Source organism: Myxocyprinus asiaticus, chromosome 24 (genome assembly GCF_019703515.2).
Source record: "Myxocyprinus asiaticus isolate MX2 ecotype Aquarium Trade chromosome 24, UBuf_Myxa_2, whole genome shotgun sequence".
In the NCBI taxonomy this organism is placed as follows: domain Eukaryota; kingdom Metazoa; phylum Chordata; class Actinopteri; order Cypriniformes; family Catostomidae; genus Myxocyprinus; species Myxocyprinus asiaticus.
In genome coordinates, this window is record NC_059367.1 from 35,167,830 (window position 1) to 35,189,787 (window position 21,958).

The 21,958-nt window shown below is 36.5% G+C and overlaps 1 protein-coding gene across 3 annotated transcripts in view; it reads left to right on the forward strand.

The window, feature by feature from the left end:
* Positions 1-21,732, forward strand: part of LOC127415476 (PDZ and LIM domain protein 2-like) — a 148,485-nt gene extending 126,753 nt beyond the window's left edge. For all 3 annotated transcript variants that reach the window (XM_051654250.1, XM_051654251.1, XM_051654252.1), the window contains 4 exons: positions 4,491-4,609; positions 16,894-17,033; positions 17,983-18,091; positions 20,244-21,732. In XM_051654250.1, the coding sequence (XP_051510210.1) occupies positions 4,491-4,609; positions 16,894-17,033; positions 17,983-18,091; positions 20,244-20,436 (561 nt within the window). In that variant the 3' untranslated portion in view covers positions 20,437-21,732. The remainder of the gene's footprint in view (positions 1-4,490; positions 4,610-16,893; positions 17,034-17,982; positions 18,092-20,243) is intronic.
* Positions 21,733-21,958: the final 226 nt, after the last annotated feature.

Here is a 21,958-nt window from a genome sequence, read left to right on the forward strand (position 1 = left end):
ATTAATAGATTGATAAATTATGCCTTCATTCTTTTTTAATTGGCACTCCTGGGCTTCAGCTGGTATGGATTGACAAATGGAAAAAGAAAAGGAAAAGTCAAATAATAAAGAAAAGCAACTGGAAAATGAATGAAGAAAAGCATTTGCCAAATACTTTTTTAAAATGCAATTTAAAAGACTCATTAATGTACTCATTGTTACATTTAATGACATTTGTAAACATAAATAAACATACTTAAATGTGTCTTTTTATTTGTCTGTTTATAAATTGACTTGTTTATTCAAATTTTTTATTTTCAAATTAATAGATTGATCATTATTCCTTCATTTTTTTAAATTGGCACTCCTGGGCTTCAGCTGGTATGGAATGACAAATGAAAAAAGGAAAGGAAACGACAAATAATAAAGAAAAGCAACTGGCAACGGATGAAGATTTGGCAATTGCCAAATGTTTTTTAATACACAATTTAAAAGGTGCATTTAAAAATGACTTATGTCATATGTGCTTTTTTTATTGCTAAATACAAGTACATTTTTAAACATGAATTAAATAAACACTTTTAAATGTGTCTATTTATTTGTCCATTTATAAATTGGTTTATTCACATTTTTATTTTCAAATTAATAGATTGATAATTTATTCCTTCATTCTTTTGTAAATGGCACTCCTGGGCTTCCATAGATTCAGTGAATAACAACTTAAATTTTTGTCTGTTTCACAAAACTATTTAAATGACTTGAGAAGGTTTTGAATATAGTGTTGAATATAGAAGTTTCTATGGACTACTGTTAATGGTGCTTTTGCATAATTTATGCTTAAAAGTCCAGTCCACTTTCACTATAATTGCATGGACAAGAGTGGCCAATACATTCTTCAAAATGTATCCTTTGTGTTCCACAGAACAAAGAAAGTCATGAATTGGCACGAGGATGAGGAAAGTAAATTATTCCATTAACAGCTCACAAAGCTCATGAAAGTCTCTCTGCGCAACCCCTCTTAATGTAGATTTAGGCTCAACGTGAAATTGATTGTATTCAGGGCCAAGATTCCGCTATGATTACAGTCAAAGATAATCTGGACACTAAGACCTGCTGAGACGATGACAGATTTGCATACTTCCAGCTTTAGTCAGAATTTAAAAAATCAGTTTCTGTCTTGAGGTAAAGATTTATTGGTTTGTTTTAACATGTAAAGAAAGCCATGAATTTGTCTCATAGTCTAAGCATCTGACCATTATTTTCTCTCAACTGCTTTTTGTTATCTTTCTCCCCTTCTGTCTGTCGCTGCCTGTTTATAATTTTCAGTCTTTAAAAAAAGTTTTGTGAGGAATCCTAGAGGAATTTGCCTCTTTAATGCTGCTGTGTGCAAATGCATGCACTACGTAGATAAAACTGTCGACATCCAAACTAGGGATGTGCATGTGTAATCAACGAATCGAGTACTCGTGTACCAACTAGTCGACTATTGAAAACACTACTCAAATATGGCAAAATGATTTTCCTTTGTGCATCTGCCTGCCATGGGAAATGATGAATTATCCTGTACTCTCTCTCTCTGCATCTCTCACCTAATCTCTGTTACAATTGAGTCCACTGGGAGGCACTGTGGATGTGTGTCGTCAAGGTGTTGGATGAGAGGAGACGACATGATGGCGTCATTGTGTGCTTTCAAGCAAAGCCCGGTGTAGCACTAGCAATACTTGTAATATTTTGATTCTTATTGAATTCTGCTCTGTTGGTATTTGGTTCTTGTTGGAGTCATGCATACCAAAGGACAAGGATCTGTTTTTATGGTGGAAAGGAAATGTGAAGCGGTACAAGAAACTCGGAAGCTTAACAGACTGGTATGTGCATTAAACATTTGAACACGGACAGAGCGCATTTTATAAAAAGCCAACTTTCACCACTTGTTTTTCTGAATAATAATGTGAAATTATAAAAATGTTGACAGTTTATGTATGTGCATTACCATTATGCTGTCAGCATTGGTTTCTATGTAAGCTCCAGATATTTTAAAATCTTTTTTTTTATTATTATTATTATTAATGCATGTTGTTCATTTAATTTTTTTTTATCCCCAAAGAAAAGCATAGTTTAAGTATATGTACGCGTCATACTTGATATTTTTATCTGACTTTAATTTGAGTAATCGATTACTAATTTTTTGTGGGTTAGAGTACTCAACTACAAAATTACTCAAAAATGCCCATCCCTAATCCGAACAACACACTCATGTGCTTGTTGAACATTTAATTTCAAAACCATTAGCATTAATAACTACAGTAGTTGCTTCTACTTTTCTGAGAACATTTTGCTCTAGATGTTGGAACATGGCTGTGGTGATTTGCTCCCATTCAAACCCAGAGCATCAGTTTGTTCAAGTAGTGATGTTGGGCGAAGGGTCTAGCTCATAGTCTCAAAGATGTTCAGTGGGGTTCAGGTCTGGGCTTTGTGCAGGCCAGTCAAGTTCTTTCACACCAGAGTCATTAAACCATTTCTTTATGGATCTCACTTTTATGCACAAGGGCATTGTCATGCTGGAACAAAAAAGGACCTGATTCTACTGTGTTTGTGTAAACAGATTGCATGAGTGTATGCTTGATTTTATGCACCACTTTTGTTCCAGAACATTGTTGAAATGTAAAAAAATTTTTGGTATCTACATGTGCATTTCTTTGGATGCAGTGGATGGAGTAAAAATAAATTAATGAAATGCTTAATCTTAGTTTATTATACACAACAATCCTAAATGTTCTGGAGAATATTCCTTGCACACTAGACTTTTTATTTTGTCGCACAGCCTTTAGAAAAGGTAATTGTAATTAGATGCTTTTTATAGCCACCAATGGCATTTCTACACTCTTATTTTGCAAACTGCTCAAGTTCTCTCAGGGTGCCTTCTTTCAAATTCTGTTTTTAGAGATCTTCAATGGTATTCAGTGGGATACAGATCTATATTGATTTCTGGCCACCTCAGAACAGTCCGGTATTCTGTTTTCAACCATTCCTGTGTGCTTTAGGGTCATTGTTATGCTGAAAGACCTATTGACGGAGACACTTTCTGATGCTGGGTTCAACATTGCCTATTAAAAGACCTTGACAATCTATGGATCTCAAAATTAAAAACAAAATGCAAGGGTGGCAGTATTTTTGGCCTTTCGACTGTACACACACACACACACACACACACACACACACACACACACACACACACACACACACACATATATATATATATATATAAGGTTGCTCAACCATTGCTAAACAACTGCAGGTGCCTCGGCATGGGGTCTGAGACAGTGGGAAGATCCTGGCATTTTTCAGACATCTGCTGAACACACACACACAAACACACTTTTGCTTGGAGATAATATGGCTCAGAAACAGTATTGCTAGTCCTATAGACTTTAACGTCTAGGGAAAGGGAGAGTTCATCTGAAAATGAAAACTCTGGCAACATTTACTTCCCCATCATGTTGTTCCAGACTTGTATGACTTTTTCTTCCACCAAAGGAGACATTTAGAAAAATTTCCATGTTGCTCTCTTCTATACAGTGAAAGTGGATGGGTACCAGGGGCTGTCAAGCTCCAAAAAGACCAAGAAGCACCATTAAATCATCATGAAAGTATTCCATACGACTTATTCTTTCTGCATCCACATGATAGCTTTGTGTTGAATAAATGAATGAACGTTATATTTATATAGCGCTTTTCTGACACTACACTCAAAGCGCTTTACATACTGAACAGGGAACTGTCCTCACCCACCACCAGTGTGCAGCATCTACATGGATGATGCGACGGCAGCCATAGTGCGCCAGTACGCTTACCACACACCAGCTGTTGGTGAAGAGGAGAGAGTACAATGATGTAGCCAATTCAGAGATGGGGATAATTAGGAGGCCATGATTGATAAGGGCCATTGCGGGGAATTTAGCCAGCATACCGAGGTTACACCCCTACTCTTTGCGAGAAGTGCCCTGGGATTTTTAATGACCCCAAAGAGTCAAGACCTCGGTTTAACGTCACATCCTAAGGATGGTGCCTTTTTACAGTATAGTGTCCCATCACTATACTGGGGCATTAGGACCCACACAGACTGCACCCCCTGCTGGCCTCACTAACACCTCTTCCAGCAGCTACCTTAGTTTTCCCCAGGTGGTCTCCCATCCAAGTACTGACCAGGCTCAATACTGCTTAGCTTAAGTGGGTAACCAGTCTAGAGATCCAGGGTGATATATATATTAGGAACAGACTGAAATTTTATTCACTGTTATTGCAAGTAAAAGAGCAGCTTTGACATTCTGCTCAATAGCTTATTTTGTTTTCCACAGAAGAATGTCATACTTGATTGGAATGATACAAGTACATATTGAGTAAATGATGACAGAATTTTTATTTTTTGGATGAACTATTTAAGTTAAAGTTCTTAAAATTTAAGTTCATGGACCTCTGGAGTTGTTCAAATGTTCTGTGTTTGTGTTCTGCAGGAGATTTCTTCAGTGGATTTCCGCAGTAACTCTGTGTCCAGTCGGACTCCAACTCCTCCTGGACGATACTCACCACACAGTCCCATCGACCGAGAGCTGTCCATCTCCCCACGACGAAGGTATACACATTTAAAACCTCAACAAATGCAGCTGCTTGCTTGCTTGCTTTCTGTCAGTCTTTCTTTTTTTCTCACATTGTCCATCTAGACGTCTTTGTCTTTTCATCTGTCTTTTTCTGTTTCTTTCAGTCTGTCTATCTGTCTTTTTTCTTTCTATCTGCTTTTTTCTTTGTCTTTTTTCTCACGTTGTCTTTCTATGTCTTTTTCTTTCTTTGTCTTTCTCGCTCTGTCTTTTTTCTATCTGTATTTCTCTTTCTGTTTATTTCTCTTTCTTTCAGTCTGTCTTTATTTTTTCTCTCTTTCTCTTTGTCTGTCTTTTTCTCACTTTGTCTTTCTACCTATCTGTACTTTTTGTCTTTCTTGCTCTTTCTTCCTGTCTTTTTCTGTCTTTTTCTGTTTCTATATTTCAGTCTGTCTGTCTCTTTTTTCAATCTGTTTTTTTTCTTTCTCTTTGTCTTTCTTTTCTATCTGTCTTTCTATCTGTCTCTCTCTCACTTTCTGTCTCTGTCTTTTTTCTATCTGTCTTCCTGTCTTTTTTTTCTCTTTTTCTGTCTGTCTTTCTAAATTCAAATTCAAATTGCTTTATTGGCATGGCATACAGTAAGTAATATTGCATATTGCCAAAGCATTACAAGAAAAACAAATGAATATAGTAAAATGGACTTGAACAATAAGACGAAACAATATTAGACAAGAAACAACTAAGGAAACAAAGACATGCAATTGTGCTCGACATGTACAATAAAATAATAATAATAATAACAGTAGCTAAACAAGTGCTGCATGTGTGTTCATTTCGTAGTTTGTGGCATTTGTTAATGTGATTGGCCACTAAGGGTGAAGTGGGTCCTTCAAGAAGTAAGGAAACCAATTTGAGATTTGCTGATGACATTATGTTCTTTAATGAAAGATGAAAGTCGTGAGTTGATTATGGAACAGAATACTTTTCCTAAGTTACTGGTTACACAGATTCCCCTGTAGTTATTGGGGTCTGTTTTGTCTCCACATTTAAAGGTTGGAGAGATAAGCCCTTTATTCCACATATCCGGGAAAACACCCCACATCAAAATTACGTTAAAGAGTTTCAGCAATGCATTCTGTAATATAGGAGAGCTGTTTTTTAGCATCTCATTTCTGATGTTGTCAGGACCACAAGATTTTTTGGATTTAAGGGATTTCAGTTTTTCAATTAGTTCTAGTTGGGTTTTTGGATAATCTGTGGATTTTGGTTGTTTTTGATGCATGACTCAAGAGTATTCAACTTTTCAAGGATTTTTCATTTAAATGACCAATTTGATCGGTATAGAGGTTTTTTTAAGTAATCTTTAAGTATGGCTAATTCTTGTGGTTTTGTAGTGCCTAAGCCATTCCATAGGCTCCAGAATTGAATCTGGTCTATTGTGTTTTCAATGTTCTTTAGAGTCTAAAGTGTCTTTTTGTTTTGTTTAAGAAGTCTTGAGTGTTCTTAACGTAACTCCTTGTTGTCTGGAGTTTTATATTTTTGGTTCTTGCATAATTGATATACAATCACGGTCAAACCATTTTTAAGGTTTTTGTTTAGTGCCTCTTTTGTACTCATTTGATTTTGTTTCCCTTGATATATTTTCCAAAATTTTGTGTTTGATAGCCAAATCAACTCCTTGATTGTAAGCGTATGTTGAGTTATTAAATGTTCTGATAGAATTGACTATTTCATTTGAATTTAATGTTTTAATCAGCCACAACATTAAAACCACCTACCTAATATTGTGTAGGTCACCATCATGCCGCCAAAACAGCGCCAACCCGCATCTCAGAATAGCATTCTTCTCACCACAGAGCAGTTATCTGAGTTACTGTAGACTTTGTCAGTTCGAACCAGTCTGTTCATTCTCTGGTGACCTCTCTCAACAGCAAGGTATTTCCGTCCACAGAACTGCCGCTCACTGGATGTTTTTTTTTTTTTGTTTTTGGCACCATTCTGAGTAAACTCTAGAGACTGTTGTGTGTGAAAATCCCAGGAGATCAGCAGTTACAGAAATACTCAAACCAGCCCGTCTGGCACCAACAATCATCCATACAATAATTTAATCAGCCAATCATGTGGCTGCAGTGCATAAAATCATGCAGATACAGGTCAGGAGCTTCAGTTAATGTTCACATCAACCATCAGAATGGGGTAAAAAATTTATCTCAGTGATTTCGACTGTGGCATGATTGTTGGAGCCAGATGGACTGGTTTTAGTATTTCTGTAAATGCTGATCATATAAATCACATAAAACTGTCTGTCTTTCTTTTTGTCTTTCTATCTGTCTCTTTCTCTTTCTTTCTCTCTGTCTTTCTGTCTGTCTTTTTTTTTGTCTTTCTCTTTCTGTCTGTCTTTTTCTCACTTTGTCTTTCAATCTTTCTGTCTGTCTTTGTCTTTCTATTTTTCTCACTTTGTCTATCTGTCTTTGTCTGTCTTTTTATTTCTTTCCATCTGTCTTTCTTTCTTTGTTTCTTTTTTCTTTCTTTTTATCAGTCTTCTCTTTCTTTGTGTCTGTTTGTCACTTTGACTTTCTTTTTGTCTTTGAATTTTTCTCACTTTGTCTATCTTTCTATCTGTCTTTCTGTCTGTCTTTTTATTTCTTTCCATCTGTCTTTTTATTTCTTTCTCTCTCTCTGTCTGTCTTTCTGTCTCATTTATTTATTTATCTTCTTTCTGTCTGACTTTGTCTCTATCTGTCTTTCTGTCTTTTCTCACTTTTATCTATCTCTTTCTGTCTCTTTTCTCTATCAGTCTTTCTCTTTCTTTCTGTCTCATTCTTTATCACTGTCTTTATGTCTGTCTTTCTATTTGTCTTTCTATCTCTTGTCTTTCTATCTGTCTTTCACTCTTTCTTTGTCCTTGTATTTTTCTCACTTTGTCTATCTTTCTGTCTGTCTGTCTTATTTCTTTCCATCTGTCTTTTTCTTTTTTCTTTCTGTCTCTTTCTTTATTTCTTTCTTTCTTTCTGTCTGTCTTTGTTAGGGATGTGCACGAATAGTCGAATACTCGAGTATTCGTTCTGCAATAATTATTCGAAAAGTAAAAATACTATTCAAATTTCGCAAAGTTTTGCTTTGCTGGCAATATATGCAGTGAGATGCAAGTTAAATCCTGAACACACAAAGTAAAACTCGCAGTTATAACAGAATGCACTGGGAGGTGCTGTTGAGTGTGGACACAAGTTGATCACATTTGATGAGCAAACCGTTCTGTCAGTACGTTTAGATGGACACCAAAAAGCGGTTTATTGCGATGTGGCTTACTGCGAGAAAGCTGGGTTCCTGTTTAAATGTATTGTATAAGCGGTGTACTCTTTACTCCCATAAATGTGCAGCTCGACAGAAAGCAGCGTCCCCGTAGCAACCTAATCCCCACGATGCTTCTGTAATCAACAAACAGGGCATCTGAGAAAGACTATGTTAGCTGAGGTAAGGGACATTCCATCATTTAAACTGGTGTGTATAAATGAGTGTAGTTTACGGAGCATGTGGATATGCATGTTTTTCTCAACAAAAACATGACATGAGATATAATAAAAACATAACTATTATATGTCGCGTTAATATTCGTCCTGTACATTAATTGCGTCAGTCGTCTTTATTAGCGGTTTCTTTTTCTTTGCTTTGCATGAGCTTAAATGCTTTCATTCTATACTTTTTTGTTTTAACGCATTGCTTGTTTAAATGTTTTCAACAAAAAAACACAGGACATAATATAAGCTTGTTTTGGATATAATTAGAAGCTTGTTTTTTTTTTAAATGGTGATGCAACATTTATGATTAATAAAAATATTTTACAACGTAAAACTTTCTCATTAATTACCGTCATTTAAATAACAGAATATTCGAGTATTCTTTTTTTATGAGCTTAAATATTCGAATACCAAATTACTGATGAGTGCTCATCCCTAGTCTTTGTCTCTTTCTTTCTGTCTGACTTTTTCACTCTTTCTGTCTTTTTTCTCACTGTCTATATTTCTGTCTTTCTGTCTCTTTTTTCTGTCTCTCTTTCTTTCTGTCTGTCAGTCAGTCTTTCATTTTTTCACATGGTCTGTCTATCAGTTTTGCTGTCTGTCTTAACATCTCTTTTTTCTCTCTTTTTTCTCTATCTTTTTTCTATCTGTCTTTCTGTTTTTCTGTCTGTCTGTTTGTCTCCTTTTTATCTGTCTTTCTGTCAGTCTTTCTTTCTTCCTCCAGCCTCTCACTTTCTAGAAAAGTATTATATAATTTCTGCCCCTAATTGGACCCCTACCCCTCTCACTCTCACACACCCATTCGCCCCACCCCCTTTTTGCTCAACCAATAATAAAATGTCAATCTGTTGGTCACGCCCTTATTCTGCAGTCAACCAATAAGATCTAACCCATACTCACACCTTTCAGACTGAAACTATCAAATCTCTGTCTCGTCGAGACTCGACAGAGAGGTGTGGGTGTGTGTGTGTTCTAGATGTGTGTGCAGTTGTCACTGTAGGCTCTGTTGTTGTTCCAACAAGAGTTGTAGTAGTTGCAAAGGAATTTGTCTTTGTTTGCTCTTGAGGTAAGTCTGACCCAAACTATTCAGATCTGTTCTTCCTCGAACTTGAGCTTACAGCTGCTCTGGGGTTAGAGGAAATATCATAATCTTAGACTAATATTCTGCTTTTTGTTAGTGCTTTGAGTACATGATGGCAATGATGCTGATGTCGACTGTTTTGACTGCTCAATCTTGTGCCTGTTTAGTGAGATATTTTAAGAGATGGGAATTATAGCTCTTTTATGGGGTTACAGACCCAAGAAAAGTGATTTTTATGCATGTAGCACAACTTTGTGTTGGTAATGCCTCCATTAACTGTACAAGTACTCAGTAAATATTCATAACCTATTCACATTGCATTGTATTGACTGCAGTACTGTTTCATACTGTACAAGAGGAGAGAAATTGTGCTGGGAACCAGAGCTGGACAAATGGGAATGTTAGTGGGCCCCCTTGTGACAAGAGGGGCCCACTAAGGTCTCCTATAGAAGTGGCTCCCAGCTGGTTTTGCTTTAAGAGCCAGATTTTACATTGGACTTGTAGTGGCAAGTCATTTTTTATCATGCAAAAGTGAACACAACTGTCCAAAATAATTTTTATTTATTTTTTTATTTATTTATTTTTTTCCCAAGTATTATTACTGTGGCTACATGGTACAGGCTGAATAGGAAATTGACCATTTTGCTTTCTAAATGGCTCTTGATTTTGATGGTTTTATGCTCTCTTTGATGTAGTCTGGCTCATATTTTCTTTTAACTTACATAGTTTTGTTTATGGTTTTTGAGGATGAGGGCATGTCACACAACCGGTCCTTATTGGCATCCTCCTAATTTGGCTAGCTTTCACCAAGTGACAAATGAATTTGCACCAAAATGCCATAGAATTTGATTGGACGTACATTCTTTGTCATTGTTTTTCCCTGCTGTCTGTGACCCTATCAGAACAGACCTAAAACCCATTTTTGGGTTGTGACATACCAGCCCTACTTTTCGGTCCCAGGGGACACGGGCCCACCCATAAAATTTGTTTCAGGCCCTGTGAATTTAAGCAGTGACCCTTCAAATGAACTGAACTGAAGGTGCTTGGGAGAGTTTGCAAGGAAACACAAACTCACTGTCTGTTTTCAATTTGAATCATGTTCCATTAAAATGCTTGAGTGCAGATAGTGGATCTGAACACAGCATTTATTCTGAGATTTATAGTGTCCTCAAATGTTTTTTTTGTTTGTTTTTTTTCTCCCCTTTCAGTTTACACCAGTAGTGGCTTTTCCAAATGCTTAATTCTCTTTTCTTTTTATTATTCTGTCATGTCATATATGAAAGTGTTACAGAAACACATACATGCTATAGGGTTCCACAGAAATGGAAAACTGAAAATATAATACCTATAATACTTTTTAATAGTATTTTACAGGTCTGAAAAAGTCATAGAAATGAATACAATCTTAAAAGTAATGGAAATTTACAGTTTCTAGTTTTAAGATTCGATTCTTTTGGATGAATCTGTCAAATGGGTTCACAAATCGGTCGAATGATTCATTAGCAAATCAGTCTGAATCAAAATTATCAAAAATAACTGGAAAGGTCATGGAAAAGTCATTTAAAATTGGTCGAAACCCTGATGCTAGCACAGAATTTAACATACTTACAAACATTTTAGCAATGACAAGCTTGTCATGCAAGTTTCTTGTGACAGCCACACCCAGATACTCAAACCCTTAAGACAGCGAGTGGACACTAAACGCTCATATGCTTTTTCACACCAAATCTGATTTGACTTGAGTTTCTATTTTTTTTTTTGTTTTTTTTCCACCTCTTTCTCATGTTAAATTATATAGCAATTGCTGCTTTTAAGTTCAAGAAAGTTTCTTATGCCATGACTTTTGTACACAACGATAGTCTTGACAACACTGTTTTCATAGCAAACTCCACCTGAACTATCAAAGCAAGGCCACTAATACAATACAGAGATCACATTAATCAACTGGGTGTTTTTATACTGATTATTGCACGAGTTTAATTGTGTTTGGATGAGGGATGTTCTGCCAAATTAACATTCAATAAGCCCTAACTAAAATACAAAGGCTCTGTGAGATCTGGATTAAATCTGGATTAACCGGTTTACACTGCACTTTTCACACAGCCTATTGAAAAGTGCTTTTCAATGTCTATTGGTATGCCAGGTTGTTTACATTTAACAAGTATGTAGGAATACACAAGCACTTTTGCGTGCATGTCTTTGTTTGCGGTTTATGTGTGTGGCTAAAATCTTACATTAAGCATTCTCATATGTTTGAATTTTTTCAGAGGAATGCTCTGTAAAATAAAAATAGCATTTTATAAAAGCATTTTACAGCTTTTAAATCAGCCATGTACATAAAATGTATCTGTAAACCTCCTGCTGGTTGGCTTCTGTAACTGCAATCTAATCAGCTCATTAACTTATATATTTAGGCTTGAAACACATAGTAAAACTCAATGAATCTAGTGCAGATTTTTTTGAAAATGTGAAAAGCTGGCTGACTTATTTTATGGATGTAAATAGTGGCACAACCACTGAAGTCCATATGTAGCAACGTACATTTCACAGTGGCTTCAAAATAATTCATGAGGTATTTACTGTACATTGTAGAACAAAAAGTATTTTCAAGTAATGTTCTTCACAGACTTTAGTATTCCTTAAATCAAAAATCACTATTCTGCAAAAACAAACTTGAATTCCAGAGGAAATCCATGGCTCGAAAATGTTAAAGACTACAAATTGAACAGCTCTATTGTTATGTGTAGAGAGAGTAGGGGTCAACCACAGAAACGATGGAAGACCAAAGGAGAGGAAATGGGCATGTTTGGTGGAAAATATCACATTTTGCTGAGATTTTCCATTCAGGAGAGTGACTCGAATCCACTTTGTGGTTAGTCAGTTTAGTTAGCACAGAAATCTCTGCTCCAGTACCTAGTAGGTAATGTGGAATGACTTAACCCACAGCTTACCCTACAGATAATTTTATCTGTATTTCCAGGCTGTAAAACACATGTTGAGGTGTCCTTAGTGGAGACTTTCACAGGCTAACATTTGAGGTTAAAGAAATATTCCAGGGCTTTTTTATCCCTAAATATGTTTTCATGTTAGAAGTGAAGACTTGATCAGGTGTGATTTTACATGCAAAGTGAAATGCTGTACAAGTGAAAAAAGCACAGCCAAATGTTTTTTTAATTTGATGAAGCTGCAGTGTCTTTTTTAATTATTTTTTTAACTAATGAGATCCCATCGTGGCCGTGGCTACCCAACAAGACAACAAAAAAACAAACAGACCAATTGATGAACAAAATGTCTTGAAATTTGTTGTGATCGCAGCTGTTTAGGATAAAAACTCGGATTAACATGGTAGAGAGAGAATTTGTCACGTTAACAATGAGAGCTAGAGGTCAAACGATAGTGAATTTTGACAATACCGATAACTAAGTTGGGGAAAAGGATGATAACCGATTATTCAGCTGATAGTAAAAAAAAAAGAAACACATGGTCTTTCCTTACAGGTACAGAAATAAAGGCTAAAAGAGTCAGAAATTTGTACAATTCCAGATGCAGTTTATTTAAAAAAATAAAAATAAAAAAAATCCCAATAATAACCAGAACAAAATGATCATAACGTGGGACTTTTAACTATAAACGATCTTATTATTCTCTATATTGAAGGATTTACAAAATTAAGCCTTTTATAGCCTATACACTCACTAGATTAATGTTTTTGTATATATGTATTCCACTAGATGAGGTTTAATGAGGAATAAGGTTTATTATTATTCACAAGATATGAAGTTGGAGACACAATGTGCTGACGGGGCACATTTCCATTTAGTCAAATTTAGAACAAGTGATTATCTAATTAAAATATGCATTGAAGTGAGATTAAAAATATGGATGAACATTGTCAATGGTGAAAGATTTGAATACAGCAAATCCCTACATGATTGTTTGTATGTCACATCTAGAGGCTGGTGTTTTACTGTAGACCCAAGCCATTCTAACTGCAAAATCCTATAGTGTTGGCCACAGTGGAACACAGAGGAATAAAATAAAAATAAAAATCTATCAGCATAGATTTATTTTCCGATCGTTCCAAAAAGCAACTACCGGCACCGATTAATTGGTAGTTCCAAATAGCAACTATCAGCACCGAAATCGCATCAAAAAGGTCATCCTGTTACAACTACCTCATCATTTGAATTACACCATAAAGTGCTTCAAGCAAGTACTTTTAGTGACCTGCTCCATCACTTTGAGTCACTCTGACCCAGAAACACATTTTGAGTTTTATGCACTAAAGTATAAAAGAAAACTCACAGCTATCATTTAAATGTTTATATCTCTGCAACAGTTTGGAGTAAAAACATAATTATGTCATTAGAAAGCTGATACTTTTTTACTTTAACCCTCTGGGGTCTGAGGGTGTTTTGGGCCCTGGAGAAGTTTTGACATGCCTTGACATTTGTGCTTTTTTCAGTTGCTTAAAAACATATTAATGGCTAAAGTCTGATACCACTGTATTCAGCACAAACTGGGCTACAATAATATGTGAACAACATGTATGTACATGTTTGTATTTTTGAGAAAATAACGTTTATGCGTGGTTTTTGAAAAAACAAAAAATGTAAGTCACTGAAATAAGGCCATATAACACACTAAACATTTGTTCACAAGACTTTTGAGAACTGGATCTTATAGCCTAGAGTTTTTGCTACAAAAATGATGTGAAAACCATCTTGATCACTCATTCATACAAATAAGTATAGTCATTTAACTTTTGTAAGACACTTTTAGTGTTAGAAAGGCCATATGCGAGGAGGCGTGGATGATCATGAATATTAATGTGATTCACACCTGAGGAGACAAAGACCCCTCCCCTGAGAGAGAATGAATGTGAGGAGACTTAATGATTGAATGTATTGTTTGTAGCTTATTCACAAAATCAAGTTTAAGTTAAAAAGTAATCTGACTATACATTTTCTTTACATAAATACTTAAAAACTTCAGACCTACACTACCGTTTAAATACCGTTTAAACAGATACCGTTTGGATCTGTAAGATTTTTTAAGTCTCTTCTGCTCACCAAGGCTGCATTTATTTGATCAAATACAGCAAAAACAGTGATATTGTGAAATATTTTTACAATTTAAAATAACTTTTCTATTTGAATATATTGTAAAATGCAATTTATTTCTGTGATCAAAGCTGAATTTTCAGCATCATTACTGCAGTCTTCGGTGTCACATGATCCTTCAGAAATCATTCTAATATGCTGATTTTCTAATATGGGCATGTTTACAGCACATTTTACACATTTACACCTGAACAGATATTTGCAAGCACAAGCTTCATTGATGATAATGAGGCAGCATAAACACTACTTAAAATATAATCTAAACATTCATATTATTTTTATATCATATTACATATCATATTTATATCATACTGCATACAATTTAAATACCTGCTTTAGCCGAAACAACATTTAAATGTAACTAAAACTTGCCTATTAGGACATATTTCAATACTTTCGATCCTGACTGGCAAGTCTGGAAATAGTCCAACTAGTAAAATATGTCCATGTTTATATAAAATAGCATGTCAACTAATATGTAAGTAAAACTAAATGATTTACTCATCCGAAATTGTATCCTCGGCTGGATCAAGGCGCTCTTCAAACGTTCATCGTCAGATTTCCGCTCTTCTTCTTAGGAAAATGTGAACTCTTCGTCACTATCCAGGACCATCTGTAGAGCTTCCTCACCTGTGTAGCGTGCCATCTTCCAAACGTGCAGAAAAGTGAATGAATCTGATGATGAACTTGATGTTTTTAAGGCACTGTTAGGGCATTTACCATTTGCATTGATCGCCTCAGCACATTACCTTATGAATAGTGCCCTCTGCTGGTGGGTGTGAGCACATTAGGGATAACTAGCTGAGCCAGGAGAAACTGTACATCGCTTTGTTTTATACAGATTACATTGCAGGAGAATATTTGTTTTAAATTTGAATTGTTTTATTTAAAAGTAGACATTTAAAGCTTTCTTTAGACATATGTTTCATGTTTGTCTGATAAGTATTCGTGGAGTTTCAGTTCATTTTTGTGACGTGTTTCAGAAAGATGCTCGCGGACACAGAGACGGCTGAAAGCGCACCCTGTTTATTTTCTTTATTTTACAAAAGCACAAGGTTTTGTTGTTATTGTGAGTGTTCACAAATAAAAGTAGACCCTTTATAGTTTATAATGATGTCTTTCACTTAACTGTATGCCCAAAAATGACGGAGTATTTTAAGTTATTTCCACTGTTATGAGTAAAAAATCCAGCAGGATGCGCCGGCGACCCCAGAGGGTTAACGCATAAAAATCTGATTTCAAAGTGACTAAAAATTACGGAGCAAGTCACATGTTAACTTTAACCCTCAGACATCCAAGCATTTTTTTCCTCGTTGAAAGTGTTGTGGGGGGGGGGGGTCTTTGTGGGTGCCTCGTGCCGCACCCCCGTAAGATGCCGCCCTGGGCAACTGCCCATGTCGCCCATGCCTAAATCCGCCACTGGGTAAGAACAGTTTTGCGAAATACGCGGTTTCTGATTTTGAATCCATAACATGTTTACATTGTAAAACATAGACAGTAGCAGTAAAATGTAAGTGATGCGCTGGAGAGAAACAACTCTTCAGCGCATCAAACAGCGCAATCACTCTGTAAACGCACCTGACGCAGCACTTCTTTGAAGTGTTTATAAAGTGCTCTCGTGCGCTGGACAACTTGGGTCGTGTTTTTCCGCTACAACTTGTCTCTGTTGTTTTTCAAACGAGGTTTATCACGCAACACATTTTTCATTGGGCTGTGAAGTGACGGCACTGACTGGGCTTCTCCGTGCTTACTGCAAATATCCAACTAATCGATAATGAAATTCGTTGTCGATGATTTCCATTATCGATAATCATCAATCTTATTGATTAGTTGTTGCAGCCCTAAATACCACACTCTTGTTAGTTGCTAAAAGCATTATCAGATTAGCCAAAATGTCTTAAAAACAAACACACAAGGGACAGGAAATGTGTAAAACTTTGAGAGTGTTGGTCATTCTAATTCTATGAAAATCTGAGCTTTCTGTCAGTGCTGATTAAATATGGGCTGTATATTTAATATGTTCAACATATTGGAGCAGACCTTTTACAATAGACTCAAAATGGCATATGAAGGTGCCATGACAACTTGTAGCTTCACAAAAATACTCTTAATTAAACAAGTGAAACACGTCTCATGTAACCCAAAGCCTTCTGGTTTCCCTGGAGAAATAAATGGACATTTTCATAACATATTTACTTTTGCTTTTGAGGTATCTTTAATAAAATCAGACTATATTACAAATTGAATAAACTGATACCTCTATAACATTACACTACAGTGGGGTTTTTTCCTACATAATCCAGCCCCATATAGTGTGCAACGTAGTGTATATTAGCAGAAGCCACAGGTCTCCTGGTCACAGTCATGCATTATAATAGTGCTGATATAACTTGCATGTGATCATTCTAGACTTGAACTGAATCATTATTACCATATGCTGTTGTACAACATGACAACAAAAAAAGACAACTTGAAGTCCGAGTTTAATGCTGAATTTAATGGTCATAGTTTTGCCATGTTGACCTCACCATTTGCATTAACCATTGAACCGCACCTGCACCACTGTGTAGATCAGTGAACTCTCTCTTTCTCTCTTTTAGCTCGGACTTTGCCATGCAGAGGTTTGACAGAGACTCAGAGGTGTATAAGATGATTCAGGAGAACAAGGAGTCTCGTACAGCTCCTCGCCAATCCAACACCTTCAAGATGCTGCAGGAGGTGCTAGAGGCTGATGAGAAAGGTGAGATGCACGCACCCTTTCCAACAAACCTTTACAGGCACTGAGGCAGCAGTTGCATTTATAAAATAGATGAATGTTTTTTTAAGAAATGCATGAAAGACATAATTTGAAATTATTCTTGCAGGGCCAGACTTTTGGCGAACAGCATAAAGTCTCGTCCATTCTGCTATTATTCTGGCCAAGAACCGCCCAGTTAGACAGGATGAGATCTTTTGACTGCCTTGTAAAGAAACCAACCAAAGTTCACTTTTTATGTGATGTTTAGGGGAAATCGACTGACTGAAATTGATTTAAAAAAAATTATTTGACAGACAGAAATCTGGAAACGATACAGATTAAACAGTTGTGCTTTAGAAAATCTTGTGTACTTTCTACTAGTCCCTTAAACAAAATTCCAAAATGGTCAAATGCAGGCAACTAAATTTTCCTCTGAAGGTGCTCATTGTAGCAGTCTGGTACTTTGTAAGCACAACTTTGTTTCCCGCCAACTGATAAAAACCTGTTCAGAAATTGTGTAGAAACTAGCCGATCAGATCACAAGTTGCAGTTTTGGAAAGCTCTTGCCTTTTTTTGTGCAGTATGCTGTCTGTATGTGCTCCGAGGATCAAGGTGTAACTGCTTGTTGTGGCTTTTGGGTTAAAGGTCAAGTCTAAATGACCTTTGGTTGGATCTTGCAGTAAGAACCGTCTTGAGTGTAAACATTCCTCACACTCGGCACCACATCGTGTGATGCTTTGATTTGGGTTGTCAAAGCAGGAGGCTGTGTTGCTAATGGTTTTTAGCCCAACAGATTAACAAGCAGCTGGCACACAGTCCCATCATGAAGGACATTTTAGATTGAAAACTCCTACTGATAAAGGTGGATGCAGAAAGACATTGAGGTGGGGGTGGAAGAAAACTGAGTGTTTTATATATTTTTGGTTTATTATTTCTTTGTTTGTGCTCACAGAGGCAGCCATCCAGTTTCCAGGGAATCTCTCGCCAAGCCCATCCAAGACCACGTCCTCTTCTGGTGGGCAGAAACACCACACCTGTGAAAAATGTGGCACCAGCATTGTGTAAGATACACACAACAAACTGTGTACTGTGATGTTTAGCTATTAGGGTAGAATTGTTCTCTTCATTTGTTTGAAGATGAAATTGCAATTAAGATAAAATAATAAGTAGGTTTGTGCAGTATGTATGTTTATTTGTTCATATTTTGTTAACCTGTTATAGTTACTGTGAAAACATGATCTTTCAGCGCTGTACTTGAAATATGATCTTCAGCAACAAACACGTATTATTACAGTACACTACATTATTTTATGTTGGGGTATGTCTGTTTTGGAAAACTCGACTCTGTAGCTCTGTCCCAAAACCTAGTGTGCTGCCTACCTAGACGCAAAGGAATAGTTTGCCCAAAAATGAAAATTCTGTCATTTACTCACCATCATGTTGTTCCAAACCTGTCTGACTTTCTTTCTTCCGTGGAACAGACAAGGAGATGTTAGGCAGAATGTTAAACTCTGTCTAGTCACTATTCACTTTCATTTAATCTTTTTTTTCCATACAATGAAAGTGAATGATCACTGAGGCTAGTATTCGGCCTAACATCTCCGGCTGCTTAGAAAAAGGCTATGCAAGCTAAAACACACACACACACACACACACACACTGAAACAGCAGCTTTAGTTTTAAACAGGGTGTGCGAAAAGGTACAAACTAGAAACCAACACCGTGCTCTACTGCCAATAAAAAAGTTATTTATGATTGTTTACACTTGAAAAAAGATCCTAATTCTCTTTCAGTTGAACCAATAGAGAAAAATAACCCAATTGTCTTATTTCATTCATGTGGTACGAAAACTTAAAAAGAGGCCTTCACAGGTTGTTTCATTTATTTATTTATTTTAACCCACAACACATGTAGACTTCACAGGTTTTTTCAATTTAATAATCGCACAATGCCATATTGGGATTTTGATTTAATTGACTGTGCAGCCGTTAAAGGGATAGTTCACCCAAAAAAATTTATTCAGTAGTTTTTACTCGCCCCTGTGTTCTTAACACACATGACTTTCTTTTTTGGTACACAAAGGGACATTTTGAAAAAAAAACTCAATTGTTTCAAACAAATAAGGCTGGACATAGAAATGCATCTCCTCTTTGACTTCAAAACACTTAAGACATGTTTTGTAAGTTTAGTTCTCTGGTTTGTGTGCAGCTTCTCTGTTAATATCTTTGTGGTAGTTCAGTTGTAGCAAAAACAAAGTGAGTTCCCGCTTGAACACCCAATCTCACGAGTGGGGGCTGCATGAACTGCTGCTCTCATGCACTCTCATGAATGCGCACAGGAGAGCAACTGTTGGTGAAGATTTTTACTAAATTAATTAGATTACAGTTTGTTTCTCGCCAAACCTTGGCGTATGCCTCCAGAACAAGGCACGGGTTGGCACATGTAATTATTTTTTAGACTTCTGAATTATACTTTTGCATCCTTTTGAAGCTTGTAGAGGTGGTCACCATCCACTGCCATTTTATGACATCACGGAGCAGAATTTTTTTGTATACCAAAACAGAGAAAGTCATATGGGTTTAGAACAATACGAGACTAAATAACTGAATTTTCCTTTTTGGGTGAACTATACCATTAACTTGTAAGATTGTGTTTACCATCTCTATTTATGATAGCAAGGCAGCTCACTAGGATTTTGGAACTGCCCTTTTGTGTGTCAGTGGAAATTCATGCACCGGTTTAGTGCCTGATTCACTAAAGGAATTATGCAGATCAGGCAACTGCACAAACACGGCCACAGAATTTGTGCTGAACGAAATTTGCCAGGCACAGTTCTGATCTTGATTGCAGGCAGTTTGTGAGCTCTATATTGTAAAGGATGCAGCGACTCGCTGTGAGTGTTTATGATCACCCCATTACTATGATTCAGACACCTGAGTCATCTTTTTAATATACCAAAAGTGCGCTACACTACACCACACATCTGAATATATGCCAGGTTGTAACACCATCATTTGATCATTATTTTATGAATTACCATGATTGATAGAAATTGACAATGACTTAAATACTCAAGAAACAGTGCTGTTTCAGCACTGATTGCACCTGCTTAGATTGTGGGTGGTTGGTGAATATGATGCAGGTTTTTGCGCTGAAATATCATGCTTAAAAGTGGCGCAACTGTTTAGTGAATTTGCCTCTTTTGCCTTTCAGCACCCAGGCCGTGCGTATCATGGACGATCGCTTCCGTCACCCAGAGTGCTACACCTGTACAGAGTGCGGACTCAACCTAAAGATGCGTGGCCACTTCTGGGTGGAAGATGAAATGTTCTGCGAGAAACACGCCCGAGAAAAATACCAGGGCTCCAACAGTGGCCTTCGTCCCGTCGTGTCCTCTCGCCATTGAGATGTCCAATCAGCCACCCTCCTGACATCGCCTCCAGCTCTTCTGATTGGCTGGGATCACATCAAGAAGGAGAGGACTGTGATGTCATGGTTACGTTGTCCAATGGGAGCCAAATAAAATGTTTGCTGTCACAGCTTTGGGACCCAGTGCGGTCGTGTCCTCTCCTTCAGTTATTATGACACCCCACTATTAGAGACTTTGATCTATAGAATTGCAAAGGTGAAAAGGAGTTTATATAAGCGCCTACATTAGTGTGTGCTATTTCTAAAACAGTTAGCAAATTACAGTTTAATCTTTACATTGCCTTCCTCTTCCATATGTTGTATTACGCATTCAGAACAGCTTTTTTTTTTACGTAGACATTTAAAGGAATAGTTCAACCAAAAATACAAATTCGGTCATCATTTACTTACCATCATGTCATTGCAAACCTGTATGACTGACTTTCTTCAGTGGAGCACATGAGAAGATGGGACTTACAGCCTTAGCCACTTTCTTAGAGACTAACATTCTACATTCTAAACATCTCCATTTGTGTTTCAAGGAAGAAGGAAAGTCATACGGGTTTGGAACAACATGAATGATTACAATAAATGATGACAATTTTCATTTTTGATGAACTATCCCTTTATCTTTGGTTTAAATTGGATTATTTTGTTGAAATGTTAGAGCTTTTTCATAGACAAACAATGAGATGCTCCAAGTATGCATAAGCAGTGCTAATGCACACAGGACTGGTTTCCTTAGTGTGTTAATGTGCGTGTGTGGATGCGTGCACGTGTATTGTGACTATTAGGGTGTAAATGCACTTGAAGGGTTTGATGATTACTTGGAAGTGATTCTTAGTTTGATTAAAATGCCTCCCTTCATAATAAAGCAACTGTTGTCCACAACAAAGCCCCCATCCACACAAAAGTGCACCTATTTAGAATTCTACATAGAATCTTTTCCATTTGCTTAATATTAAACAAGGGAAATCTAAGGAGACTTTTTTTTTTTTTTTTCTTGTGTAAATATGTTTATTTTTCACCTTAAACTCTATGTAGACCAAGCAGAGAGTTTTGCCTGCACATGTTTGTATTTTCAGGGTTGCATGGTTGTTTCTTATATATAAAGCTGTTTCCTTCAAATGCAAGAGAATGGAGTATGATCTTTGAATCACAGTTCACAGAAACACATCTCTCTCCCCTGTGGATCAAATACATTGAACAGTGACTCTTCACTTTTTGTTTGTAGGGTTGGACACAATCGCTTTACCTTTTCTGTTTCAAATAAACAACTTTAAATATCAGTGCATATTTGGGTGAACTGTGTTTTATTGTGTTAATCTTAATGGTAGTGCTTGTAAAGCATTAACAATTAATCAATAGCCACTTTAAGCAGGTGTGTAGAAACATAATATACATACTAGTTAAACCATGATAAAAAAATCTAAAGATACACCAAACATACACATTTTTTAAAATTACATTTTATTAACCTCACGATGGCAAACTTTGCCAGCTACCTAGAAACAATCGAG